General features: G+C 36.9%; 1 protein-coding gene across 1 annotated transcript in view; it reads left to right on the forward strand.

Moving 5' to 3' along the window:
* abcc4 (ATP-binding cassette, sub-family C (CFTR/MRP), member 4) overlaps nucleotides 1-26,596 on the forward strand; it is a 45,484-nt gene that overhangs the window by 555 nt on the left and 18,333 nt on the right. Inside the window, exons 2-16 of the mRNA XM_056266961.1 lie at nucleotides 634-744; nucleotides 6,112-6,232; nucleotides 9,730-9,954; nucleotides 10,276-10,365; nucleotides 11,536-11,699; nucleotides 12,983-13,108; nucleotides 13,855-14,104; nucleotides 15,820-15,927; nucleotides 18,268-18,357; nucleotides 18,460-18,651; nucleotides 19,479-19,573; nucleotides 19,901-19,987; nucleotides 25,833-25,929; nucleotides 26,007-26,216; nucleotides 26,440-26,577. Of these exons, the coding sequence (XP_056122936.1) occupies nucleotides 634-744; nucleotides 6,112-6,232; nucleotides 9,730-9,954; nucleotides 10,276-10,365; nucleotides 11,536-11,699; nucleotides 12,983-13,108; nucleotides 13,855-14,104; nucleotides 15,820-15,927; nucleotides 18,268-18,357; nucleotides 18,460-18,651; nucleotides 19,479-19,573; nucleotides 19,901-19,987; nucleotides 25,833-25,929; nucleotides 26,007-26,216; nucleotides 26,440-26,577 (2,104 nt within the window). The remainder of the gene's footprint in view (nucleotides 1-633; nucleotides 745-6,111; nucleotides 6,233-9,729; nucleotides 9,955-10,275; nucleotides 10,366-11,535; nucleotides 11,700-12,982; nucleotides 13,109-13,854; nucleotides 14,105-15,819; nucleotides 15,928-18,267; nucleotides 18,358-18,459; nucleotides 18,652-19,478; nucleotides 19,574-19,900; nucleotides 19,988-25,832; nucleotides 25,930-26,006; nucleotides 26,217-26,439; nucleotides 26,578-26,596) is intronic.

Raw genomic sequence — 26,596 nt, forward strand, 5'->3', positions numbered from 1 at the left:
TGACTTTGAATTGTTGGATAAAAGTCTTTCAAATAATATTTTATTGGAGAATTTCTCGACTGTTTTTTTTTAAAGAAAAGAAATGATAAAATTAAAGTTTATATCGAACAAAAAAATTATGGCTTTTAATTTTTTTTTTTTTTTTTTTTTTTTTGCCATCTCTGAACAGTTACCCCACCTTTGGTAGGCATTTTTATAAATCAGAAACTATTTGAAATGGACTTTTAGAAATTGAAATCAGGTTTACTTATAATTATGAGTCACATTTTAGTGTATACCGTTATTCTGTATTGTTTTAACTTAATAGCCTAGTTTTGAAAAAATGAAGCGTCATGTCATTAGCCTTTTGGCTGTAATATCAGTCAGAGTGGTTTTTAGGCTTTGCTTTCAAACCCTTGACTCTCAGGAACACTCTTTGCAAAGCTGATAGAGGAGAACATCTGTTACTGTTGTTTTAAAGAGATTGCCTACCTGCATGTGTGTTGGTTTTGTTTAATTACTGCTTTCACTGTCATGAAACATGTGGTTTGTACACTTTAGACACCTGTCATCACTCATCAATAATTCAGCATCCTTTTTCACACACCTTTAAAGCATTCTTTTGACCAAATCCTTTTTTCTCTTCTCAATCAGCTGGCTGAACCCTCTTTTCCGTATCGGATCTAAGAGAAGACTTGAAGAAGATGACATGTTTAAAGTGCTTCCGGAGGACGGTTCCAAGAGACTTGGGGAGAAACTGCAGAGGTGAGTGAGCCGCTGGGAATAAACCGATTAAACAACAGGCTGTTCTCAAACAAACCCTCAGAAGACTTATGGTGAAATATGAGAACAGAGGCTGGTGCGGTTCCCATTAGATGTTGGAAAGGTGATGCTCCCACCGTTTGTGCATTGAGTGCATTATGCAATGTTGAGTTCTTGTGAAAGTCATTCACACATTAATGATAAATGCAAATTGAAATGAAAGAATGAGTTTAGGCTGGTTTAGTACTCCTAGAAGGAGCTGTGGGTGGGCACATGGCTTAGTGGATTAAGATCTGGCCTGGTAACCCAGGAAACCGTAGGTTCAAAATCCACAAGCAATACCACAACTGTGCCTTGGAACAGCTTGCAATGGAAGGCTGTCACTGTAGGCAAAAAAAGTTTCCTTGGATAATCGGCCAGGTGAAAATGTCAGATCACTTAGAAAAGCAATAGAACACCTTTTCTCAAGCCTCATGATTTGATGATCATTCAAGTTTGTAGCACAAAAGGCGTGGGACAAGTTAAGTTACACATTAAAATGTAGTATTTAGGGTTAGGATTTTTATAAGAGGCGATATTATGCCTTTTTACAAAGTCTTGGTTTTGTTTTTGGTGTATACTGGAGCAGGTTTTCATTCTTGAATGTTCAAAAAACCTTATTTGTCACATATTTTACATTCTAGCAGCACCTCTCTTTCCTGTCTGTCAGTAACGCTCTGTGGTGCGTTTCCCAAAAGCTATATGGTCGCAAGTTCCATAATTATCAGCATAGTTCAACAAGTCGGTGTTTCCCGAAACCATAGTTCCAACGAAAATTCGCAAACAGCACCGCAAAAGTTGTGTGGTTGCAACGACAGCTCTCGATCTGAGTTCAGAAGCATAGTTTCTTGTTTGCATGGCATTTGGACTTAATAAATCCTTATCTCGAGCCAAATAAGCAAGCTGACATTCAGTACAATCTATATCTTTTATTTCGAATACAAATGTCATTTACGTCTTTTAGTTTGTCAAGAGATTTAAAGCACCATTTTTGATGAGAGCGCATGTGTGAACGAACGTGCTCTAGTAGGTAAGAATGAGCCTATGATTGAATCTGGAAATAAAGCGAAATAACTGAGAAGAATGAGAAATGGTCCTCAGATGCCATGTCCGTAGTTTATAGCATTAATTCTAGGATTAATTCGATCTCCAGCAGATTCATTACAAGATGTTATTACTCCACAACGTGCGTGACATCATGGTTGAACTACCAAATTGCGACAATATGGTTTCGGGAAACAGTCGTGACTAGCTAATTGATTTCTTCAACGATCCATCGTACTATTGTAGTGAAGCAGTGAGTTACGTCGTTGTACGGGAAATGCACCTCTATTTAGTTCCTGTCTCTAAGAAGTAGGGCTGGACCCGGATATTCGAATATTCATTCGGTGGGTTGGTATTCGATTTGAAAATGTGACATTCGAATATTCGTCTTTTTTTTTTTTTCTTTGCACACCTGGCATCCCCCTCGAAACGGTTCTCATTCGCGCTAAAATCGCGCTAATATTTCAGAAAATCTGGTGAAATATAATACTTAACATATAACTTCGTTATATCTACTTAATAAATATATTTGCTTCTTCTTGGACTAGCTACTAAACCTGTTCCTGCAACGGGAGTATTCTCTGACTAGAGCGCAGAACAGCGGAGTTTGTATGGACAGAAGTGCATGCCTGAGCTTGTATTTTGGGTTAAGCTGCGTTGCTTTGACATTGTGGATAATAGAATAATAGAAACAAAATGTATTATCCTTTTTACCCTTATCAATCTAAATTAATCTACAGCTAAATATAGGAGACTTTGAGATTTTACTGGGACGTCACGTTTATTTTTCGTTTTTCTTTATTTAAATTTCGTTTTTTTATATTTAAATTTCGTTTTTATTTATTTAAATTTCGTTTTTATTTATTTAAATCTACCCTACTTTGTCAGTGAGAAATATTATAAGACTACCTTATTAAAAATATTGCTTAAGTTAACAGACCTGTTTGTGTGTGTGTGTTTTATATCACTAGTGCAGTGTCCATTCTCGGAGCATATAAGCTCTGCTCGCGTGAGGCGTGTGCGCTTCCCGCTCGGGCTGTTCTGTAGTTTATTAAAAATTCTGAACGTGTGGCGTCTCGCAGTATATTGCACCAAATACAGTATATTGCACCAAATACGACACTGCACTCCCTTGTGAAGTCGTTTGGATGAACGGTTCTTGAAATAATCAAAATGCAAACGGACAGACAGACATATAGAGATTCCGAAGCTTCGAATATTCGATGTTCATTACTACCGAAGCTTCGAAGCTCAAGAAATGGTATTCGGACCAGCCCTACTATGAAGCCCCTCCTTCTGAAAAGCACAATGTGCTCTGAGTGGGCAGCTGGATCAGTGTGTTGTTTCAGATATGCCACGCCCCTTACCATAACCGCAAGATCCAACGAACGCACTAATAAAGCAACTCAACCAGGCATCGTCCCTCTTTATTTTGCATACACATTGGCGGGAATCATTTAAATGAGAGATTTTGTGATGTGTTTTGTCCCAAAAGAAACAGTTCTGATTGATAAAGGCAATGACACCCTTTGGTGTGACTTTGTGCTTTGTACATTTTCAGACCTTTTTTATGTTCAAACAGCAGCATCACACACTAAAGAAAGTTGAACATGCAAAAAAGCGTAATGGGTCCTCTTTAAACAACACTCATAATCTGTGGAGTCGCACATAATTTGGAAGGTTTTACTGTTGCTACTGCTGGAGCAGAACTCTTGGCAGAGGATACAAGGGTACGGACGCAAGAGCAGGACGCAAGGTTATCAGTCTGTCTGGTTTTCCTGCTCGCTTTTGTTTTATAGTGTTCAGGAAGAAGCTACTCTGAAACTGAAGCTACAGGCTACTCATAATGAAAAGTAGTTCTACAGAAGTTAAGCTACTCATTTAAAAAAGTAGCTACAACTACAAGCAGCTAATAAAAAGTTGTTTACTACATTAAAGCTATAGCTTTTTCTAACATAATTATAGACAATTATATGTACATATACATTCATACATAATATATATATATATATATATATATATATATAATGAGGGCTCGACAATAAGGACTGCCCGATGGCCCGGGGGCGGCATGAAAGATGCTCGGGACAGTTGACAGAATATCGTCATGAAAAATTTATCATTTTCATGTGTGTCTTACCAATTTAAACATAAAAGGGATTTTAAACCAAGTGCAAGACGACGTTAAAGGGAACTCAATTCAGTATTCGACCAGAGAAGTATTTATCTGACACAAACAAAGAGTTTTAATTAAACAGTGAGTGCAAAACTAGAAACCACCGTAATGTATATAACCTACGTAAAAATAATAAGGAATAGCAGCATTTGAATAAATATTATATTACTTTGTCAAATAATTGTAATATTCTTTTTATATATTAATGCAAAAAAGGTGTAAAATGCTGCAGGCATCACTTTTTTTTTAATCTAATACTGATTTAATGCTCTTGAGGTGACTGTGCATCTTATTTGACCATGAAGTCAACGTGAAATCAGACATTAGTATTACTGTAACTTAAATATAATAATAATTAAATAATATAATAATTAAGGTTTACAAAGATTGACGAATTGTTTGCAATAAGACGGGGGTCTTATTGCAAACAATTTGTCAATCTTTGTAAACCTTAATTCAAATACAACTGGTCCACCTCTGAAACATCTTTCCTTTTTTTGCTTCTATGAAATGCAGCCATTTCATAACTTCTCATTACATTACATTTGTGCATTTGGCAGACACTTTTATCTGAAAGCAACTTAAGCTTAGATTTGGACTAAACCGCTCAATTGATATGGATTAGTTTTATGATCTCTTTATTAACTTTTTGAAGCATCATAGTGATAGTTGCGTTGCTGTCAATGGAGGGACAGAAATCTCTCTGATTTCATCAAAAAGATCTTCATTTGTGTTCCAAAGATGAACGAACGGGTTTGGAACGGCATGAGGGGGAGTAAATGATGACACAATTTTCATTTTTGGGTGAACTATCCCTTTAAACTGCAATCAAGGTATAAACATTTTTATCAGTTCATGTATTCACTGGGAGTCAAACCCATGTCTGGTTTGCCTACGTTCTGGTATTGAATGGCCCCTTTTCACCATCCAGTAAATTAAATTCCCTTTTACTTATCCAGTGTCATGTTTTATCTTATACGTTTTTTTTTGCTCATTGAATATCCGGTTTCATTCAGAAATGTCACATTACAGAAGTGAAATGGGTTACTTCTGTTTTCATGGATATTTGTTACTGTGCAATCCAAGATTTGATGGTTGCATTTGTTCTTTTAGTCTTGATACTAATTGTTCACACTGCAATCTATCATGTTAGTGAAGGTTTTTCTTCACCTTAAGGTTTTATTACGCAAGAACAGATAAGCAGATGAAGGATTCGCTGACCCTTTGTACAGTAGTCAAAACCACTAATAATCAGCAGTCTGCCACAAAGTTTCCATATAATCATATTCTCCAGCCGTGAAAGCATTGAAATGAATGACGATGAAGACAATCCCGTCGTTCATTAAAAAGCACCTCCACACACAGCGTTTCTCTAGCCTCTAATCATGCACTTTAAAATGGATCATTGCTGGTTCGTTTAGCACAGAGCTCTGGGCTACGACACTAATTAGTGAAGCTTTTATTGCGATCAGCAGCATGGAGAGCGATGGGGCCGTGGCGTAAACACAAATGTTCTGCCTTGAAGTAAACTGTTATTTGCAGATGTAGAATTTACTGCCGGACGTTGCTGCTGGAAAACATCAACTGAAGAGTCTCAGCAGCTGTTTTGAAGGAGCGCTTTAGTAGTTTTCCTGATTTGGCTTGAAATGCCGTAGTTTTTGCTCAGGATTTGTTTCTTATGTGCTTTGAATGTTGCTCATGATGTTTTTCATATGGACTGTATGCTTTATGTACATATTATATCATGTTGCCTACATGGAATGTACAACACACACCCATCTTATGTTACCTGTTCACCGGGTGGCCCTTGGGGTCCAGGACTGGACCTTGATTGGTCTACATTTTTTTTCTATCAAGCTGAGTAATAAAGAATTAAGATTTCTAATGTCACAAATGTCTTCATAGTTAAATAGTTTTGTGGACAAGGAGTGAACAAGTTTACTGTATATGTTATCATATCGTTATTGTATGTGAGGTGACACAATGTAGGTAATAAAGGAGAATTATAATTCTCAGATTGTTTTATGATATCCTCTCTCTCTCTCTCTCTCTCTCTCTCTTTGTCAGCCTTCTTAATTTAGCCTTCCTCATCTTTTTCTTTTTCCCAACAGCTGCTGGGACCAAGAAGTGGAGAAAGCAACCAAAGAACTCAGGACACCCAAACTTACCAAAGCCATTATCAGGTGCTACTGGAAATCTTATGCAGTACTGGGAGTCTTCACTCTTATAGAGGTACGTTCTGATCTGGGACTTTGGATGATGTTCTCTTTGTAAATGGTACACAAGGTAAAGGCAGTAAACCCCCCCTCTAGTTAACTACTAGTCTGGTGTGTATTTACACTACATTTAGTTTAATTTTTAAACCAAGTCCGCTGTCAAATGACACAGCACGTCTTATAAATTCGGTTGATGATTCACCATCTTGCTGTGAGTCACCTGAAGTGCATCACACAGGAGTCAGTTTTAAGAGTGTTTATAGAAGATTGAGTTGAAGCACATCCATGAGATCCGAGGAAGAGTGGTCAGACATCCAGGGTTTTTTCCCTATTGCTTGTAATTAGATTCTTTGTTCTTATTTTATCAGTCTGTTTACTTGTCTTCAGTAAGCTTAACAGTTTTTTTTTTTACTTGGTTATATTAGTTTTTTGTGATGTCAAAAGTAGTGATGAGAATTATGAAATTTCAATGGTATCATATATTTTTATATAACCTTAAGGCAAAAATAACTATAATGTGATATATAAATATATCGTTATCATTAAATAAAATTACTCTCATCGTGATATAAGATTTTGGTCATATCGCCCATCCCTAGCCCCTATGATTTCCATGATTCAGAAAATACAGAATCCAGTCATAAAATAGAATTTACAGTATACGCAGAATGTCACGGAATTTAAAAATAAAATAAAAATAAGGCTGTACTGTACACTTGGTCTATGTCTTTTGTGTGAATGTCGCAATTTCGTCTCCTACACATGCTCAAGCATGTGTGAAGCTCATGTGTTTAGCATCTGCTCACTAAATGAGGACAGCATCTGATAGTTTACCTTATGAGTATTTCCCCATTTCAGTTGATAAAACTGTCGTCAGAAACACTGAAACTCAAAGGTCTTCTCTACAACCCACTAAAATAAAAGTTTGGTTTAACTTTGAGAAATTATGACAGAAATATATTACTCTTTTACAGTAGAATGTTCTTCTCAAAGTAATAATAATAACAATATTTTAAGGAATGTCAAGTCACCTTTATTTATATAGCGCTTTATCCAATACAGATTGTTTCAAAGCAGCTTTACAGTGATGGCAGGAAAATGATGCATTTTTGCTGTTGTTCAGCTGAAGTCAGTTCAGTGTCGATTCAGTTCTGTTGTAAGGATCATCAATTATTAAATTGGTTCATTCATCTGTTAAGCAGTTCTGCAAAAATGATGTCATCGTCCAGCTCAGTTCAGTTCTCCTACATCAGGTTCACTACAGTCAGATTAATAATATTGTTGAATATTAAGTGTCCACAACTAAGCAAGCCAGAGACGACAGTGAAAAGGAACCCGAACTCCATCAGGTGACAGAATGGAAAAACCTTGGGAGAAACCAGGCTCAGTCGGGGGGGCCAGTTTTTCTCTGGCCAACAAATACACGTGGTGTGATTATGATTCAGGCTGCATCACAAGTCAGAATTCACATCGGGATCGGTAGCATTCAAATATTCATCCAGTTCCTTTTGTTTGAAGATTCATCATGCCAGTATGGAGCAGAAGCTGCCCATAGGGTCTGTGCAGAGGACTTGTCTGGTTCTTGTGGTCTTTGCTGAGGATCTGTGCAGATGGCTGTCATGTCGACGAGGCCTTCACAGGGGATTGTCTAGTAGACACGGTCTCTGCTGATATTCAGGGCTGCGTTTTGGTCGTGTCTAGGTGCAGGTCAAACATCTGGTCTGGATATGGACCGGATCCGGATGACTACGGTAACCTCGGGGAAAACAGAGACCTATATTAGCGTAGATGCCATTCTTCTTATGATGTAACAAGTATATTGGGTGTTATAGAATGTGGTTCCGTTCGAACTCATTTATGCAGCCTAAAGGCCTGTTCACACCGGGATGAATTTCGCACGCGATATTCGCCGACGTTTAACGCCTCGTGACTAAACAAAGGGCGCCAATGTGAGTGTGCACACCGACGCGAAAAACGCCACGCGTAAAAGCGGCATTTTTTTAAAAACGCCTCAGGTTCGTTTTTTTGGTTTGACGCGCCGCGTCAAAAACTATCCGACCAATGAGATTGCCGCTTTTGCTCACGTGTCTGGAGCTTCTGAAGTTACAGTAAAACACAACTTGGGGGCGCTCAAACACAAAACGGTCTTGCTGAGCACACATACGTAACGGCGAAGAAGATGCGCCAAGCAGCGTACACCATAGATATCCATAATAAAGGCTAGATGTCTCGTCCGCGCTGCTGGCCAAATATGTCCTTTATTATGGATATCTATGGTCTACACTGCCGGGAAGAAATAAGACGAGGAAGATGCGAGGCAAGATGAATGTAGAGCTTCTGGTCTCGTTGGTGTCGGAACATAAAGAACTATGACGACAGCGACTACAAAATAGGACTATTTCTGTTTTACATTAAGCGACATCTATTGTCAGGGAATGAAATTGCATGTTCACTCGGCTCATCGTCAGCGAAAATCGCTTGGGTGTGAACACAAAAAACGCCTTGAAAAACGCTGACGAATAACGCGCGCCGATATTCGTCCCGGTGTGTACGGGGCCTAACAATCATTTAACTGATTTGAAATAATAGAAATTGATAATGTGTTATTTGTATGCCAGGTTAAAGAGATGTGTTTTTAGTCTAGGTTTAAACTGACAGAGTGTGTCTGCTTCCCGAACAAGGCTAAGAAGACTGCCAGAGTTTAGATGCTAAATAGGAAAAGGATCTACTGCCTGCAGTTGATTTTGATATTCTAGGTAGTTATCATCTGGCCAGAATTTTGAGATAGCAGTAGACGTGAAGAACTATAATGCGTTAAGAGCTCGCTCGAGTACTGAGGGGCTAAACCATTTAGTGCTTTGTAAGTAATTGGAAAGATGTTAAAATGTATGCGATGTTTCATAGGGATCCAATGCAGTGTTGACAGAACCGGGCTAATATGGTCATACTTACTGGTTCTAGTATGAACTCTAGCTGCTGTGTTTTGGACAAGCTGGAGTTTGCTTATTAAGCGTGCAGGGCAACCACCCAGTAGAGCATTACAATAGTCTAGCCTTGAGGTCATGAACGCATGAACTAACTTTTCTGCATTTGTCATTGAGAGCATATGTCGTATTTTGGACATATTTTTTAAATGGAAAAATGCGGTTTTACAGATGCTAGAAATGTGGCTATCAAAGAGCACACCGAGGTTCCTAACTGACAACGAAGACTTGACAGAGTGTTAGACAGTATTCTAGGTTATTACAGTACGTGCGGAGGTTTTTGGTCCAATAATTAGAATCTCTTTTTTCAAAATTAAGTAGTAGGTACTAGTCATCTATTTTTTTTAAATCAACTATGCATTCTATTAATTTTGTGTTCACTAGCACGCAATAAAAAAAAAAAAAAATCAGATTATGGGGGGAAATATACAGATTTCATAGAGCCCTACACTGTAGGTATGTAGAACAGGACAAAATATCAATTATTTAACATTGTTATTATCTGATGTTATTCTCTTCCCCATTATAGGAGGTGATCAAGGTGATCCAACCAGTGTTTTTGGGACAACTCATTCGGTATTTTGAGAGCTATGACCCCGAGAACATGCCAGCTTTGTACGAAGCCTATGGATATGCAGCAGGTGTCTCTTTATCCACTCTGTTTCTGGCATTACTCCACCACCTCTACTTTTACCACGTCCTAAGAGCTGGAATGAAAATCCGCATTGCAATGTGTCACATGATCTACAGGAAGGTAAGATTTTCTTAAAAAAAAAATAATAATTAAAAGCCTTCCAAAAAAACTGCTGAAGTGTTGCCAAGGTACAGTGTTAGTATCAAATGGTAGTACCACAATTTTTGTATACCATGATGGGATTCTGAGGTTCATCAAAGAATGGTCCAAAAAACTCACCAAGTGTACCACATCTTAAATGTATATATTTTTTAAATAATATGTCTGTAGATGTAAGCGATACAAATTATTTTATTATTATTAGTTTTTTTTTGGCTGGGCTGAGGGTTAATCCTTATCACAATTTCTCGTTCAAACCTCTGGAATCTTTTCTTCTTGTAGGCGCTGTGCCTTAGTGCCACAGCTATGGGCCAGACCACCACAGGGCAGATTGTTAACCTTTTGTCGAATGACGTCAACAAGTTTGATGAGGTAGGAAATTTCCATAACTTCTTTGTCTTCCTCTTAAGTGTTATGGTCACAGGTTGTCCATTTCCTGTTTTTGAAGCAGGTCTTTATCAGTGTATTTTTTATTTTTTTATTTAAAGAATTGGACATGGCACTTGTTTGGTCAGGGAATTGTTAAATTTCCAGTTAAAACAGCCAAAGGCAGCACGAGTGATTTACTGTAAAAGGGCTTGTGTTACCGGGCGGGTAACAGATTGGCCAGCGTTCAGAGGACTAGGAGAAATCTCAAAATAGTCTCAACCGTTTGTGCATTTACAGCCGGACTCCAGATCATTAGGAAATTAAAATGATTAGTTGAACAGTTTTAAACTGTACTTATTCATCGTGGTTTCTGACATCATAACTCACCAATTAAGTGGAGTTTCCCTCAGATAAGTTATCATGTCTCAGCATTATGTGATGGACAGTAATGTAAAATGTTGGGTTTGTGGCGTGCAACATTACTTTACAGATCTAATACAACTCCATAAACCACACATGACATAATTTCTAACCATGTACATTCTTGCTGAGCAGTTATTCTGTCTAATCAAAGTAGGAATGTCATTGTTTTAAATTTGTCCATTGAGGCGTTTCTCCTGTATTCACCAGCAGACATCAGAGGGGTTCTATGAAGAATTACAGGAAGTTCTGTTTTTGTTCAGGCCGTGTTACCCAAAATTAGTTCTTTGAAGTTCAAGCTCCTTTTGTAGATTCTAAAATAATCTCTTGGGCTGATTAAAATAAAGTACTACAAATGCAGTACATTCTGTATTTCCAACTATTACACTAAATTATTTCCACATGAACTACAACATTTAAAATGTAACAAAAGATTTCAGTTCTAAATAAATGCTGTTTTTTAAAAACTTTATTCATCAAATAATCCTGAAAAAATGCATCACTGTTTCCACAAATATTATTAGCACTGTTTTCGAGATTGATAAAATTAAGAAATGTTTCCTGAGCATCAAAACAAAATATTTGAATGATTTATGAAGGATCATGACACCGAAGACTGGAGTAATGATAAATATTTAATCTTTGAATGGTAAATGCCCCAAAACAAACATGGTGTTGCTATAGTGCTACATCAAAACCATTTTTTTATAATGAAATAATTGTGTGCTCTTTTGTTTACGTCTGTATTCCCAGGTGACTATTTTTCTGCACTTCCTGTGGGTAGGGCCTCTTCAAGCCGCAGCTGTGATTGGTCTGCTTTGGCAAGAGATCGGACCATCATGCCTTGCAGGCATGGCAGTTTTGCTCTTTCTTATGCCACTTCAGACCATGTTTGGGAAACTGTTTTCCAAGTACAGGTACAATCTCAGGACTACTCCTGACAGGGAATTTTTTTTTATTGCATTAGGAAAAAAAGGAATCGTGAGAAATTGAAAGGTTTAATCACAGTCACAAGATGCTCCTCATGTAGTGTCATGTAGACTTCAGAATCATATGTAAAACACATTTATTATCTCTTAAAAACAAAACAAAAACGGGGCCCTTTAACTTTTAATGAGCTGTAATTTAAATTATTTTAGTTTTTCAAAAATCAAAGTTTCGATGTAAATAATTCACACAAGCACAGATTTCCGTTATCTGGAAATTATTAAAAGCACAAAGAACTTTGCATGCTGAAGATGGTGTATTTTTCTGTTACAGTAGTTATTCTGTCCATAATGAGATGTTAATCATCTCCAAGCAAGTCATTTATAAGAATTTATTGTGGTCAGCTTAAGTTACTACAGTGCTCAAACACGATGAGTCAGTGTCACACATTCAACCACGTGCTCTTTCCTTCTGGGGTTATGCACTCTACGTGAGGTCTGAGTTCAGGTTTCTACTCCATATGATTCTTGAGTTAGAGGAACTTTTGTGTCACGTAATATGATTTTAAAGAAAACATTCCTTTTAATAAAATCATGTTACTTTAAAGGAAAAATAATACATGCATAATATTATGATAATTACTTAAATTATGATAAAAGGTTAAATATTTCAGAGTTTCTTAATTTTTTTGATTTGTACGGTATAGTAAACTCCCTTTTATAGTAATGAAAGTGTTAAATCAGGAAAATGTAATTTGCCTTTCAAAGTTCCCTAAAGAAAACAATGCCCGCAATTCTCCTGTCATTACAATCACTTCAAACATTTATACAACTTTAATTTTTCATTAAAATACGATTTAATAAAGGCCAGAACAGGCGACTGACAGTATGAAAATGAAAAATGTTATCTTTAGATTTTCACATCATAATCTGAGACCTTAATGCCCTTAATCATTATTATTTAAAGATTTCAATTCAGAATCTCTTGTATTTTTAGAAGTTAATTAGCAAGTCCAAAGCTTATCCAACTTTTTCATTTTCTTGTAAAAATGTTCCAGCACACAATATCAAAAATCCATTTCAATGTTGATCAAGGTCATGGTCAAATCCAATTCTAGGTTGTGTAATGTGTTTTAACAAAGATGAAACCTAATTTTAAGAAGTTAATTTTTTTTGCTCCTAATTGCAGGATCACCCTTTATGTTTTAGAATATAGCCCAAAAAACATTCTCTTTCTCTCTGTCTCACTCTGTCTGTTTCTCTCTCTCTCACAGGAGTAAGACGGCAGCTTTAACTGACAATAGGATACGCACTATGAATGAGGTGGTATCTGGTATACGTATAATTAAGATGTACGCCTGGGAGAAGCCATTCGCAGCGCTGGTTACTGATGTACGAAGGTAAATTATATACTGTGGGCTTATTTGGTCTTATTATACTGCTGTGGCTCTGACATGGGTCAGCAGAATTCTTCACTGAAGCCAGCACACAGCCATTTATGGGCTTTGATTATTTCTTTTGATTTAAAGTCTTAAAATGACTTTATTTTAAAGGTCTGTAAAATCTTAGGTCAATCAAGGAAGTGATAGAATATTCCTGTGCCGTTAAACTGGATTTGTTGTTATTCATGTGGCTATATTTAAACGGTTTTACCAGTTTAACCAACTTTCTCAGCGTCTCCTAAGACTGTTGCTCTGCCATGGCAGTAGTTGACATGAATATGAAAACTGACTATAGAAGAGAATACACAGCATACACAATCCAATGCCAAAACATCACATGGCTAGAACCGGTTGTTCACATTCTTTCATAATATGGTTCAGTAAATGCCAGCATGTCAAAAACTTGACTAAAAGTGTTTAATAATGTGTATTAGATTTAGAAGCCATGATATCTCAGACAAGCTTTAACCTTTCAGTGCCACAAGCAATGCTTCTTTTAATCTTATCTGTGGTTCTGCATTTGATCTGTCTTTTTAACTTTCTTTTAAAAGACCAAATTAATTTTTACTGTGCAAACCGACCTTGTGAAGCACTATGCAGGGCCGTGTGAAGCACTATGCAGGGCCATCCAGCTCTAGGACGAAATATATTTGTGATTCTTGCGCATGAGTGGATAAAGCTCTTATTTTTTTAATTTCTTGTAGGAAGGAGATCTCAAAAATCATGAATAGCTCTTACCTCCGTGGGCTGAACATGGCCTCGTTCTTCACGGCGAATAAAATCATCCTGTTTGTGACCTTCACCGTGTACGTGCTAGTGGGCAACACCATCTCTGCCAGTCGTGTGTTTGTGGCCGTGTCGCTGTACAGTGCCGTCCGCCTCACCGTTACTCTGTTCTTCCCCTCTGCTATCGAGAAAGCGTCTGAGACTGCCATCAGCATCCGGAGGATCAAGGTACAACCTCTATCATTAGAAAAACTCAATGAAGTTACACTGTTCCCACGGTCATGGGAAACCTAAAATTGTTTCTGGGAAAGTCATGGAAATTATTACAATCTCAAAGAAAAACTAGTGCATATTACTCAATATTGTATCCCACAATGCAATGTGTTTATCATCTCTTTTATGACTCTATTATTTTATCCCTGAGAATGACAAGTTTAATCAAAATTATATTGTAAATTTCCAAGTTGACAACTGGATGCCACTAACATACAACATGGTGTCCAAGAAGGCTCTTCATGTTTTCTTTTCATAATGTATTGATGGCAAAAAAAATGGGCAAAACCAGATAAAAACTTGTAGGGCCTGGGCATTGACACAAATTAAGATTCGATTCAATTTTAAAGCGCCCCTATTAGGCTATTTTAAGGCTCTTAAGTTTGTTTTGGAGGTCTCCTACAACCGGTTTACATGCATCAAAGGTTACATTTTCTCATAATTTACATTGCACATCACAACATTTTTAAACGGATGACGGATGAATCAGTCTCTCTAAATCCCTCCTTACAAATAATCTGCGCTACAAATAATGCGTCTCAATCAGCTCCCTAGCTCAGTAGATCAGCACTGATCAGGGAGTCGGCCATTTTAAGGGCTGTATCAATTGCAAAATACTTAGTCCACTAAAATGTTCGCTCCCTAATAAGTCCCACAATGCACTGTGAAAACCAGGGAGTATTGTTGCTCACTAGATTCCCTTACCAGAAGTTCTGAAGCGCAAAATGTATATCACGTGAGGCAAATCACTACACATAATAACACAGGATAGAGGCTTTGAAAAAACTGTTATTTAATTATATTTCAGCATAAACATACATGGCCAGACAGGTACTTAACATAATCTAGCTAACATTTATAATTAATCTATAGCTGAAATGTTATAGGTATATGTAACAATCAAAATATTTAACATAATGTACTTTAAATAACATTAAAAACATACTAGCTGGAAAAATATCAGTTCTGCTGTTGTTCATAAATACAAGCAGTGATGTCATGTCACCATCAGGGTCCAAATGTGTAGTGATCCAGTGTCCTTAATGTCCTTACCGGTGCCCCAGTTTGTGTACACGGTATACTGATACACCCATAGTTTAGTGAAGTTTTGTACAAATTAACTGAAAACAGCATAGACTAAAAGATAGATTCTTGTGATTTAAGAATCGATTCCGGTTCATTAAAATGAGTATCCATTAAAATCGAGAAATCTATATTTCTAACCCGATCTTGCACATTAGAAATGAGCAGAACTTATATAACATACATGTACAACTTTCAATACAAATAACAAATAAATGAAATGTTAAGACTATTTGCCACAAGTAATAGCATATAAATCTCTGTCTCCTCTGGTGCTGAAGGTATCATTTTTCAAGGTTAATTTTAGATCTATTCTAAAGTTCCCACTGACGCAGCTACTGTTGCATAAGTCCAACATGAACGTGCAGATTTTGTAATCATGGAGTGTCTGTTTAGAAAAAGCTGATTATATTTATTTTGTGAATTGAACACACTGTGCTCATTTCTTCTGCTTGCTGGACAATCTTAATTTGGGTTAACCACAGAAACTCCTAAGGACTGCGACTGTCAGTGTTATTACTGCCGGTTTTTTTGATGATCTTGTGTTCATACATCATAAGTGTCTGTGGTTTTTCTTTCTCGTGCAGAAGTTCCTCTTGCTTGATGAGCTTGTGAGAACCAGCGCCCCCCTTTCTCAGGAGGAGAAGAAAGAGGCATCTGTGGAGATTCAGGATCTCATATGCTACTGGGACAAGGTGAGTTCAGTGTATATAAATATATAGAGTACACACACACCTTCCCCGGAGTTATACTTTTGGAAATGCAGAACTACAAGCCGATATATTGCCCATCAAGCAGTAGAAGTTTAATCTTGATCCCAAAAGCATAGTATCTTTTTTTTTTTTTTTTTTGGCTTCCTTATGTATTTTATCAAATGTTTTTGTAATAGATGTATTAATTAGTGTAGATGTTGATTGTTTAAAATTTTGTTGATACTTGCAATATCATGATCAAATGCACAGCAATATTGTTTAAAGCGGGGGTGAAACACTCAGTTTCACTCAATCTCATGTTAATCTTGAGTACCTATAGAGTAGTATTGCATCCTTCATATCTCCAAAAAGTCTTTAGTTTTATTATATTTATAAAAGAAAGATAGGCTGTACCGAGTCTTTCCGGAAAAACCCGAGCGGGTGGAGGCGTGCCGTGTGGGCGGAGCTAAATAATCACGACACGAGCGCGCGAAGCTTTTGCGTTGAGAGCTATGGTTGAGAGCGTCTGGAAGCTGTGAGTGACATCCGAAAATAAACCATGGCTAACAATCAGATAGTAATCCCATGCAGAACAAGGATCTAAACAATACTAAGGGCTCGTTCATACAGAACGCGTTTTTGCTCACAAAAACGTGAGATGGGCAGTGAAATGGGTGAAAACCATAAGGTCTCGAGCGTTTTTTTTAAAATAGAAATGATTTGAACTTGAGCGCAGTGTTTTTAGAACACCATGTCATGCGCGAGTTTTACAACATTTGTGTGTTGTAAACAGACAGACTCGTGGTTTATGAGGACATGATTTATTTTTACAATAAACAAACTGACACCTACAGTGGCCAGCTAAACAAATGTTTTTAAACACACACACACACACACCATACATCGCATGCTCCATAGATATACATTAACTGTATGTGATCATGTTGTTTACTTGCTGTGCTTACACGCCGATAATTAACAACTCACAGACATTTGAAGCAGTTTTACTCACCGCCTGCGGTTCCAACGCACGACCGTGAACCTTTATCGTTGGGACTGCTCCATCTTTAAGTATTAGGCGATCTGCAAATCCGGCGTTGAACTGGGCCTTGTTTATAAAACTATTACTGTCGAAATGAAGGGAACAAACAAAAACACTTACACAACTCCGTTGCTGCTCTGGAAAAACAAAATCCATCCACAGGTCCCTTAACGCTGGGTTCTTTGGAAATTTGTGCAGTGTTGTCTTGCCCTGGCAACCAAAAACACACTTTTTTGGTGCCATTTTTTTAATTGCAGCGCAGCCGACCGAGCCCAGCGCTCTGATGGGCATAGGCGTACTCTCGCACGCACTAGGCTACAGATGCGCGCGCGCCCTTCCGGGAGAAGTGCCCTTAAGACCCGTATAAGGAAAATCCGGCGACTCTGACGTCACACACGCCCGTATTCGAAAAAAACTTTACGAAACTTGTGACAACCCGGAAGGAGCATTTTTGGAACAGAATTACTCCATCAAACTTACAACTTCATTTTTGAAACTTTGTCCATGTTTAGCATGGGAATCCAACTCTTTAACAGTGTAAAAAACTCACTATGCATGAAACAGCATTTCACCCCCCCTTTAATCGACTAGTCGAATAGTCTCACATCCCTAAATATTACGTTTATAGAAATTAACACATTTATAGTGATATATTTATGTATCATGTATTAAACACTCAATGAAATGGCTCAAGAGGTGCCGTTTTCTTCCCATTATGTATGTTTTCAGCTGGTTAAAAAAAAAAACGCTTTGGGGATATCAGTGTTTTGGTCCATTTTCTTGAAAGAAAAATACAAAATTTATTGTTTGCTAATTGTGGCAACTTTAAGAGGTCAACAGCAGATGACCTCAAAATTACCTTTTATAAATGTTATAGATATCACATTTTAATTTAATAATAAAATAAGTTCAATATAAGTTGTATATAAATTGTATATACACAATCGTTCAAAAGTTTGGAGTTAGTACGATTTTTCGAATGTTTTTGAAAAAAGTCTCTTCTACTCACCAAAGTTGCATTTATTTGATAAAAAAAAGTACAGCAGTAATATTGTGAAATATTATTACAATATAAAATGACTGTTTTCTGTTTAAAATATTTAAAATGTAATTTATTCCTGAATTGTCAGCATCATTACTCCAGTCTTCAGTGTCACATGATCCTTCAGAATGAATTCTTATATGCTTATTCTTATATTGTTGCAAACAAAATGTATTTGAAATATGTTGTAACAAAGGGTTTCACTTTTCCCCCTTTATGCATGTTAAGATTAATATATTTTCTCCTTTGTACTTGACAGACTCTGGATGCTCCAACATTACAAAATCTGTCTTTTACTGTGAAGCCAGGTCAACTTCTGGCTGTTATTGGTCCTGTGGGAGCTGGAAAGGTCAGTCACAATAATTACATTTTTCCCAAGCTTGCCAGTTAAAATAGTGATCATGTCAACCACAAGTGTTATTAGTTACTAATCATGACCTGTATCCTGCAGTCCTCTCTCCTCAGCTCAGTTCTGGGGGAGCTTCCAGCAGAAAAGGGTGTTATAAAGGTCAAAGGTGAGCTGACGTATGCCTCACAGCAGCCTTGGGTTTTTCCAGGGACCATTCGGAGCAACATACTCTTCGGAAAGGAGCTGCAGCCCCAGCGATATGAGAGGGTCCTCAAAGCCTGTGCACTCAAAAGGGTGAGACGCTTATTAGTTATTCATCCATCACTCTCTTGCCTTTCTGATCTGATCCATCTACTTCCAGATTAAATTCTCAGTAAGGTTCTTTGTTTACTTTGTTTTAATCAGGATCGTCAAATGAATTAAGTATATATGCTGATTATTTCATTTAAACAATTAAGTACATACTTTTTACACTACCATTAAACGTTTGGGCTCTGTACGACGTTTGAATGTTGTTGTGTTTTTTTTTTTTTTTTTATAAGTCTCTTATGCCACCAAGGCTACACATATTTAAATAAAATTTAAAAAATATATATTTGTGGAAACTGATACATATTTGTTCAGGATTCTTTGAGTAGAAAGTTCACCATTTATTTGAAACTAAATTATTTTGTAACATCATACATGTTTTTGCACTTACTTTCAATCAATTTAAAGCATCTTTACTGAATAAAGTTATTAATTTCATTCAAAAAGTAGAAAAGTAGTGTATTTGCTGAGTGCCTCTCAAGAACCTTACATTTTTGTGTTAGAACAAAGCAATTTAATACGTTTTTTGTTGTTGGTCTATGTACACATGCAGGCGTATGTATTTGGCTGTTGTGTTGTATTTTGCCTTTTAGTGTAATTTTCTATTTATGTATCTGGGTTATTTTTTAAGTGCATAAAAAAAAAACATTAATTCCATCAAATAACATTAAATTGACAGCACTAGTTTTAGTATTTGTAGCTCACTCCAAAGCTATATAAACTTTAAATTGACATCTACACCAGCATAAAGCTAAAGTTATTATAAGCAAACTGTAGTATACTGAAACTGTAGTTCTCTCTGTGTCGTATAGGACATGGAGTTGCTTCCTGATGGGGATTTGACTGTGATTGGAGACCGAGGAGCAACTCTCAGTGGAGGGCAGAAAGCTCGAGTCAACCTGGCCAGGTATCTCAACCTGTTAACTCAAACATTATTCACTAATACAATTAAACACAAGCCCTTTCCTAACCTTAACGGATACATTAGTGTGAGCAAAGACAAATATATAATGTATATAATGCATAATGTGCATTCAGAAGACTGCATCTTGGACATACTGATTATTTAATGTAAACAATGACATTTTGTAAGGTGTATAAAATAGTGTGAAAAAATCAACCATAAGCCATTTCTTTATAAACAAACCGACATATATTTGCTAATAGGAAATGTATATTTTGGAGCTGTTTTGTTAGATTTTTAAGCAGACCTGTTACTGTCTGTGGGTTTTAGGGCTGTGTATCAGGATGCTGACATTTACCTGTTGGATGATCCATTGAGTGCAGTGGATGCTGAAGTGGGCAGACACCTGTTTGAACAGTAAGTCTTTACTCTTCACCGATCCTGTTGCATTTTTCTGTTGCTCTTCAGTCTGTTCTTTTCCATACAATAAGAGCTTTTAGTGTTTAGGGGCGGTCAAACTCCATAAAGGGCCAAATAAACCATAAAAGCTTCATGAAAGTAGTTCATATGACACATCAAGACACTAGTGATGGGAAGTCCGATTCTTTTCCTTGAACTGGATCTTTTGAACGGTTCGTTTCAACGAATAGGCTCAAAAAGACGATTCACCAGTTCGTATACGTAATCACGTAATGACATCACGTATGGAAGTAAATTAATGTCAAATGTTTTTGAAATAAAAAGCCTGTTGAATTGCACTACTTGAAAAAAAATAGGCATTGCATTAACCATGCTTGCATTTTTATGCATTGTATTTTTAGGGCTTGCATTTTTATGGGCTGAAATTTAGCATGGTTGAATATTTAAGCTGTGAATATTTCAATTAAAAACATTTCAAACACATTTTCATTATTAAAAATTCAATAATCCATATTCACCATTCATATTTCATTTCCAAAATATTCAAACTGTTTAAAAATACAACCAATAATATTCAACACGCAATTTTCGGTCCATTTTATTTCGCTTTGCAAATTCGCTTCCACAAATTCAGTGGTTCAAATTCGACAGTAAATTCAACATTGACGTCCAGGAACTGCAGGAAAAGCAGTAGATTGCCGAGCATACTCTCCATCTGCTGTTAGTCGACCTCACCATCAGGGGGTGCAAAAGCGCTTGTTGTTGACGAAGACATTCATTCATAAAATGGAAATGATTATCTGTGACAGTATATGCGGAAAAGATGATAAACACACAAAAGCTGTGTTTATGTTTCATTCAATAACTTCATTGTTACTTTCCCTGTGTATTCTACATGTCATCAGCTTTCTCTACCATGAACAGGATTATAATCGGTTTCCCTCAATACCTCATACTCAAGGATTCCCTTTCCGTTGGGACAAAACGCTTAACACATACAGTGATATAAAAAAGACCAATCTTGCACCTTATTGGGGATGTAGGCTGTAGGCTACTATATAGGCTACAGGCAAGAAGATGGACTCAGATAATAAACTTTACGCGCAAAGTTTCATGCTGAGCGTTTCGTGATATACTGGCATAAAATCAACACTTGATCAATTAATAATAACACTTTCTATTCTGTTCTCTCTCTCTCTCTCTCTCTCTCTCTCTCTCTCTCTCTCTCTCTCTCTCTCTCTCTCTCTCTATATATATATATATATATATATATATATATATATTAGGGGTGTAACGATATTCGAACCGAACCGAAAAACCGCGATACAGAACACACGATTCGAATCGCGATACTCTCATTGCGTACCGAACACGCCCCTCCCCGCCCCCTGCTACCCCGGCCCCGCCCAGCCCAGCTCAATGGACCTCATGTCTTGTGTACAGTACACAACGAATTCAGTTTTGTAGCTAACCACCATTAACACCAAATAACAAGCTCCGTGTTTTGTTACTTTCGATAATAAGCAAGGTGTAATCTTTCAAATTTGTCTATTTGATACGAAATTCAAACAATAAATGGCGTTTTGGCGCTTTTTGATGTGGCGTGACAGATCGCTGTAGGCCTACTAAGCTCCTCATTTCAAACGGCAACGCGGCGCGCGGGTAAACGCGATCATCTCTTCCTCAGTTACGGAATGGACACCTGAAGGTATGTTGAAAGATGCAGTATACTTACTGAAAGGCATCATAACTCGTGTAATCGCTCAATCAGTGTTTCAGCAGCGGAAAAACGTCAATAAAACAGCATAGCTTGTCACTAGCATTATATTTACCTCAACAGGCAAGTGATTCAGTGTCCACAACTTCCTATAAATGGTTCCTATAAATGAACTCTTGCACTAAATAAATGCACCATGTTAGCCTTTTTTACTTTTTTTTTTAATTTTACTTAACCTGTTAATGATATCTTGATTATTTAATGTATGTTTTAAATATCTTTCATGAAAATGACAACTGTGTAAAGTATTATATTTCAATAACAAATTAGAGTAAAACACAAGTTAATGCAAAAACTGCCTTGTGTTCAGTTTACATGTTTTCATACAATGTGTTGTGTGTTGATTATTATATCTAAAAAATAAATAGCATCTGAATTTAGGTTAAAAGTCTAGGCTACAACCTTTAATGTTATAGTAATGTGCGGCTCCCTATATAGTTTACAGATTTAGCAGATTTTTTTTTAATCCTTGTGAAACGTTTAATTGTAATTGAATTAATTTAAAGACAAAGACAATTTTTTCGTTAAACCACTGTTTAAAAAAGAAAAGGAAAAAAAAGAAGCAATTTTAGCTTTCTAAACCGAACCGAATCGAACCGAACCGAGACGTCAAAACCGTGGGAAAACCGAACCGTCAATTTTGTGTATCGTTACACCCCTAATATATATATATATATATAATGTCCTAAAATGCCTACGTGTATTGCATTAGCTTAAACTGGGATCATAGCACTTGCATATTGTTGTCCTCCTATTGTTAGTTTAACCTCCTTCTGTTAGTTTAACTGTAAATCGCTTTGGATAAAAGCATCTGCTAAATGACAAAATGTAAAATTGGCTTGACATTGGACATTCGCACATTTAGGGACTGTCTCTAAAGTTGCATACAACATTGGCATGTACGTTTCTAACTTCAATAGCAAACTTAAATTTATTTGAATAAATATCAAAAATCCAAAGGGTGCGCATTATGCCTGACACTACATGAACACTTACAGTTGGTTTTATGACTAAGTCGTTCTATTCAAATGCTATTGAAGTTAGAAACGTGTATACCAAAGTCGTATACACTTTAGAGATGGTCCCTAAATGTGCGAATGTCCAACATCAAGCCAACTTAATGCCAGTCTATCACTGGGAAACGCTTAGCTGTGCACGTTATTCTGAGTCCTTCTGCTTGCCTGTGAGTTTGGACTTTTACATCACTAGTCCATTAAGCTACGTTAAGCGTATATGTCCACCAGGGGAATCCTGAAGTATTGAGGGAAACCCTAATAGCCTGCATGCAGCACATCGCCACAATATAAAGTTAAGGCAACTAAACAACCAAGAGAAATATATGTCAACCTCAAAAATGTAACATTGGATCTGTATTTCTGCATCGGGGAATAAAATTTTGATCTCGTTCACGGTAGAGAAATATGCATGTAGGCTACACAGGAAAATTAACCGTGAAGGCACCGAATTTAACAAAAACAGCCGTCATAATAATCACAAATAAACTTACATTGCTGTAAATGAGTTTTATGAATGAATGACTTGCTCTAATGTTGCTGGTCTTCGTCAACAACACGCGCTTTTGCACCCCCTGCTGGTGAGGTCGACTAACAGCAGATGGAGAGTATGCTCGGCAATCTTCTGCTTTTCCTGCAGTTCCTGGACGTCAATGTTGAATTTACTGTTGAATTTGAACCACTGAATTTGTGGAAGCGAATTTGCAAAGCGAAATAAAATGGACCGAAATTTGCCTGTTGAATATTATTGGTTGTATTTTTAAACAGTTTGAATATTTTGGAAATGAAATATGAATGGTGAATATGGATTATTGAATTTTTAATAATGAAAATGTGTTTGAAATGTTTTTAATTGAAATATTCACAGCTTAAATATTCAACTATGTTGAATTTCAGCCCATAAAAATGCAAGCCCTAAAAATACAGTGCATTAAAATGCAAGCATGGTTAATGCAATGCTTATTTTTTTTCAAGTAGTGCAATTCAACAGGCTTTTTATTTCAAAAACATTTGACATTATTTTACTTCCATAATCACGTATACAATAATGATGTGAAACGTGGATGTTTTACATACCTAAAGAATATAAAGTGAATAAATTAGTCTTAATCTCTCACCATTAAAAAAAAAACTAATTTCGTTCCGTTTTTCGAGTCAACTGCTCGGTTTACGCATGCTCATATTAGCAGCTCATCAGTTCTTCGCAGACATGTCTAACTCTGAACTGTTTCTTTAGTTCAGTGTACAGGTGACTCGAGAAATGTTGTAACCATTAACTGACACTTGACTCGAGAGAAAGCTGCTATCAGTGTACTTTAATGCCCTGCCATGAAGCTTTAAGCTTGATGACGACTAGTCGCTGTTCATGGCCTATAGAGGGCGCAACAGAATAAGAAATCTTTGAAGTCCACTTCTACGCTCCGTTTTCAACATATATTTGATTATACTATCTAGATGCTCAAAATTGATCAGGTGAACTCACGTTTTAAACCGCTTATTGTACACGTAATTTAAACGCAGTTCTAAACTAATACACACGTACAAACAGTAGCTCACGTGTCACACGCAAATCGCACGCACACAGAAACATTCAGTAGCGCAGAAAAGTATTGTCAACACTGTTCTTTGATATATCAATAAAATAGCTTAGGAACTGAAAAGTTCTAGCAAATACTTCTTAGTAACGGAAACCCACAGCTTCACTATTAGTATAGAGACACTGCCAGGTATAACTACAGTAATTCACACGCAATCACTCTCACTAATGCATTCATATAAATGCTACTTTATCTGTATCTGATTTAGAAAGAGCAGAAATCTGTAAGGAATACAACCACCAAAGAACTGATAAAAATAAGCGGTTATGTAGGAGCGCTGTGTCATATGCCATAACTGTGCACAAGAAAACCTGCGTTCAAGTCTAAGTTTGAGGTTCAGGCTTATTTGTTCATTCATGGTAGGGCTGTTGGAACGAATTCCAAAATTCGAATATAATTCGAATATTAAAAAAATCAATACTATTCGAATGCTGAAGTTACTATTCGAATATTTTTATTTTTATATTTTTTATATGCAATCTTGTCTTTCTCACCACCTTGGCTTACACGCATGTGAAAATGAAATGCTTTTGTTTCGTCTGATGAACAATAAAGTTTTTGAATCGTAACACAATTGTGCACGTTATACACGTTGATCATCATAACAATACTGTCAAAAATGGTAAATGTTTAACGACGTAAAAAAGCGCCCGTGAAGCGCAAATATCTTGGCGAATACTCAACGGATTCGGTGAGCACCAAACTCGCTGGAACCGTCTAGTCGAACTGAAAAGAACGATATAAATTTCAGAATGTTTGGTGGTGTTTTCGCGGAGATATTAGCCGAAAACCATCGGAAGCGCTTCAACCATATTCAGCGTGAATAAAATGTTTATTGTAATGTTAGATGTCCCTCTAGTGGACAGAACGTGTAACAACAACCACATGCTATAGTGGCATTGGCGATCCATAAGCCTGAGTAATGTCGTAAATATTAATAATAGGATGAATTTGAGCATTTAATATTCGAATATTATTCGAATATTAAATAAAACAAGGAATGGAATTCGAATAGTATTATATTGGAAGATTGACAGCCCTAATTCATGGCGTCATCAGCAACTCTACTTTCACCATCTATACATAGACTTTGAAAAATCGGAAGTTGTTCAACCCCTAGTGTACTGCTAATGATGTTAAAATGTTTCTTGAGGATTAAATCAGCATATTAGAATGATTTCTGAAGGATCATGTGACACTGAAGACTGGAATAATGATGCTGAAAATTCAGCTTCGTCAACACCAAATTATATGTTAAAATATATTAATTTCACAGTATTACTATTTTTACCATATTTTAGATGAAAGAAGTCTCTTATGGCTGAATTTATTTGAAAAACATTAACAAATCTTACCAACCTCAAACTATTGAACCAAGAGTATTGTTGTTGTTTTCACTGTTATGTTAACATTTCTTTGAGGTGATTTATTAAGAGCACTGACTGTCCTTGCAGTTGTATTTGTGGTATTCTGAAGGAGAAGCCCAGGATCTTGGTTACTCATCAGCTGCAGTTCCTGAAGGCTGCAGATCAGATCCTGGTTTTGAAGGAGGTGAGCCATTTCATTCAATTTGCATTCCACCATCTGTGAATAAATGAGACAAAATATAATCATTTGATCTCTCTCAGGGACACATGGTGGCAAGCGGCACATACTCTGAGCTTCAGCAGTCAGGAGTGGATTTCACCTCTCTGCTGAAGAAGGATGAGGAAGAGGAGGGTGGGAGTGAAAAAGGAGAGGCTCCTCGCTCCCCCCGCATTCGGACCCTCTCCCAGAACTCCAGTCGTTCCCAAACTTCATCTGTTCTATCTGTTAAAGATGAATCCGATCAGCTGCCGGTAGGTGTGCTTTTGACTTCTCCTCCACCATCCGGTAGTATTGTGAGGAATAGAATAAAATTGTCATGATTCACTCATGTTTATTTTTGGGGGATCTTTCCCTGTACATTCACATTTACAGATCAGATGGGTCAATAGCTTCATCTAGTGGATTGGTGGGATTTTTATTTCTGTCTGATCATGAACATAGACAATTTCAACTAAAATTGTTTGTAATATGTAGATGGAACATGTGCAAACCATGGTCGAGGAGACGCGCTCAGAGGGGACCATTGGTCTTCGCATGTATTGGAAATATTTTCGAGCTGGAGCAAACGCCTTCATGTTGATTTTTCTTGTGCTCCTCAACCTTCTGGCACAGGTAAAAGGCATAGCAGTGC

This window comes from Rhinichthys klamathensis, unplaced genomic scaffold (assembly GCF_029890125.1).
Source record: "Rhinichthys klamathensis goyatoka isolate OS25496 unplaced genomic scaffold, OSU_Roscu_1.1 h1tg000254l_1, whole genome shotgun sequence".
Taxonomy (NCBI): domain Eukaryota; kingdom Metazoa; phylum Chordata; class Actinopteri; order Cypriniformes; family Leuciscidae; genus Rhinichthys; species Rhinichthys klamathensis.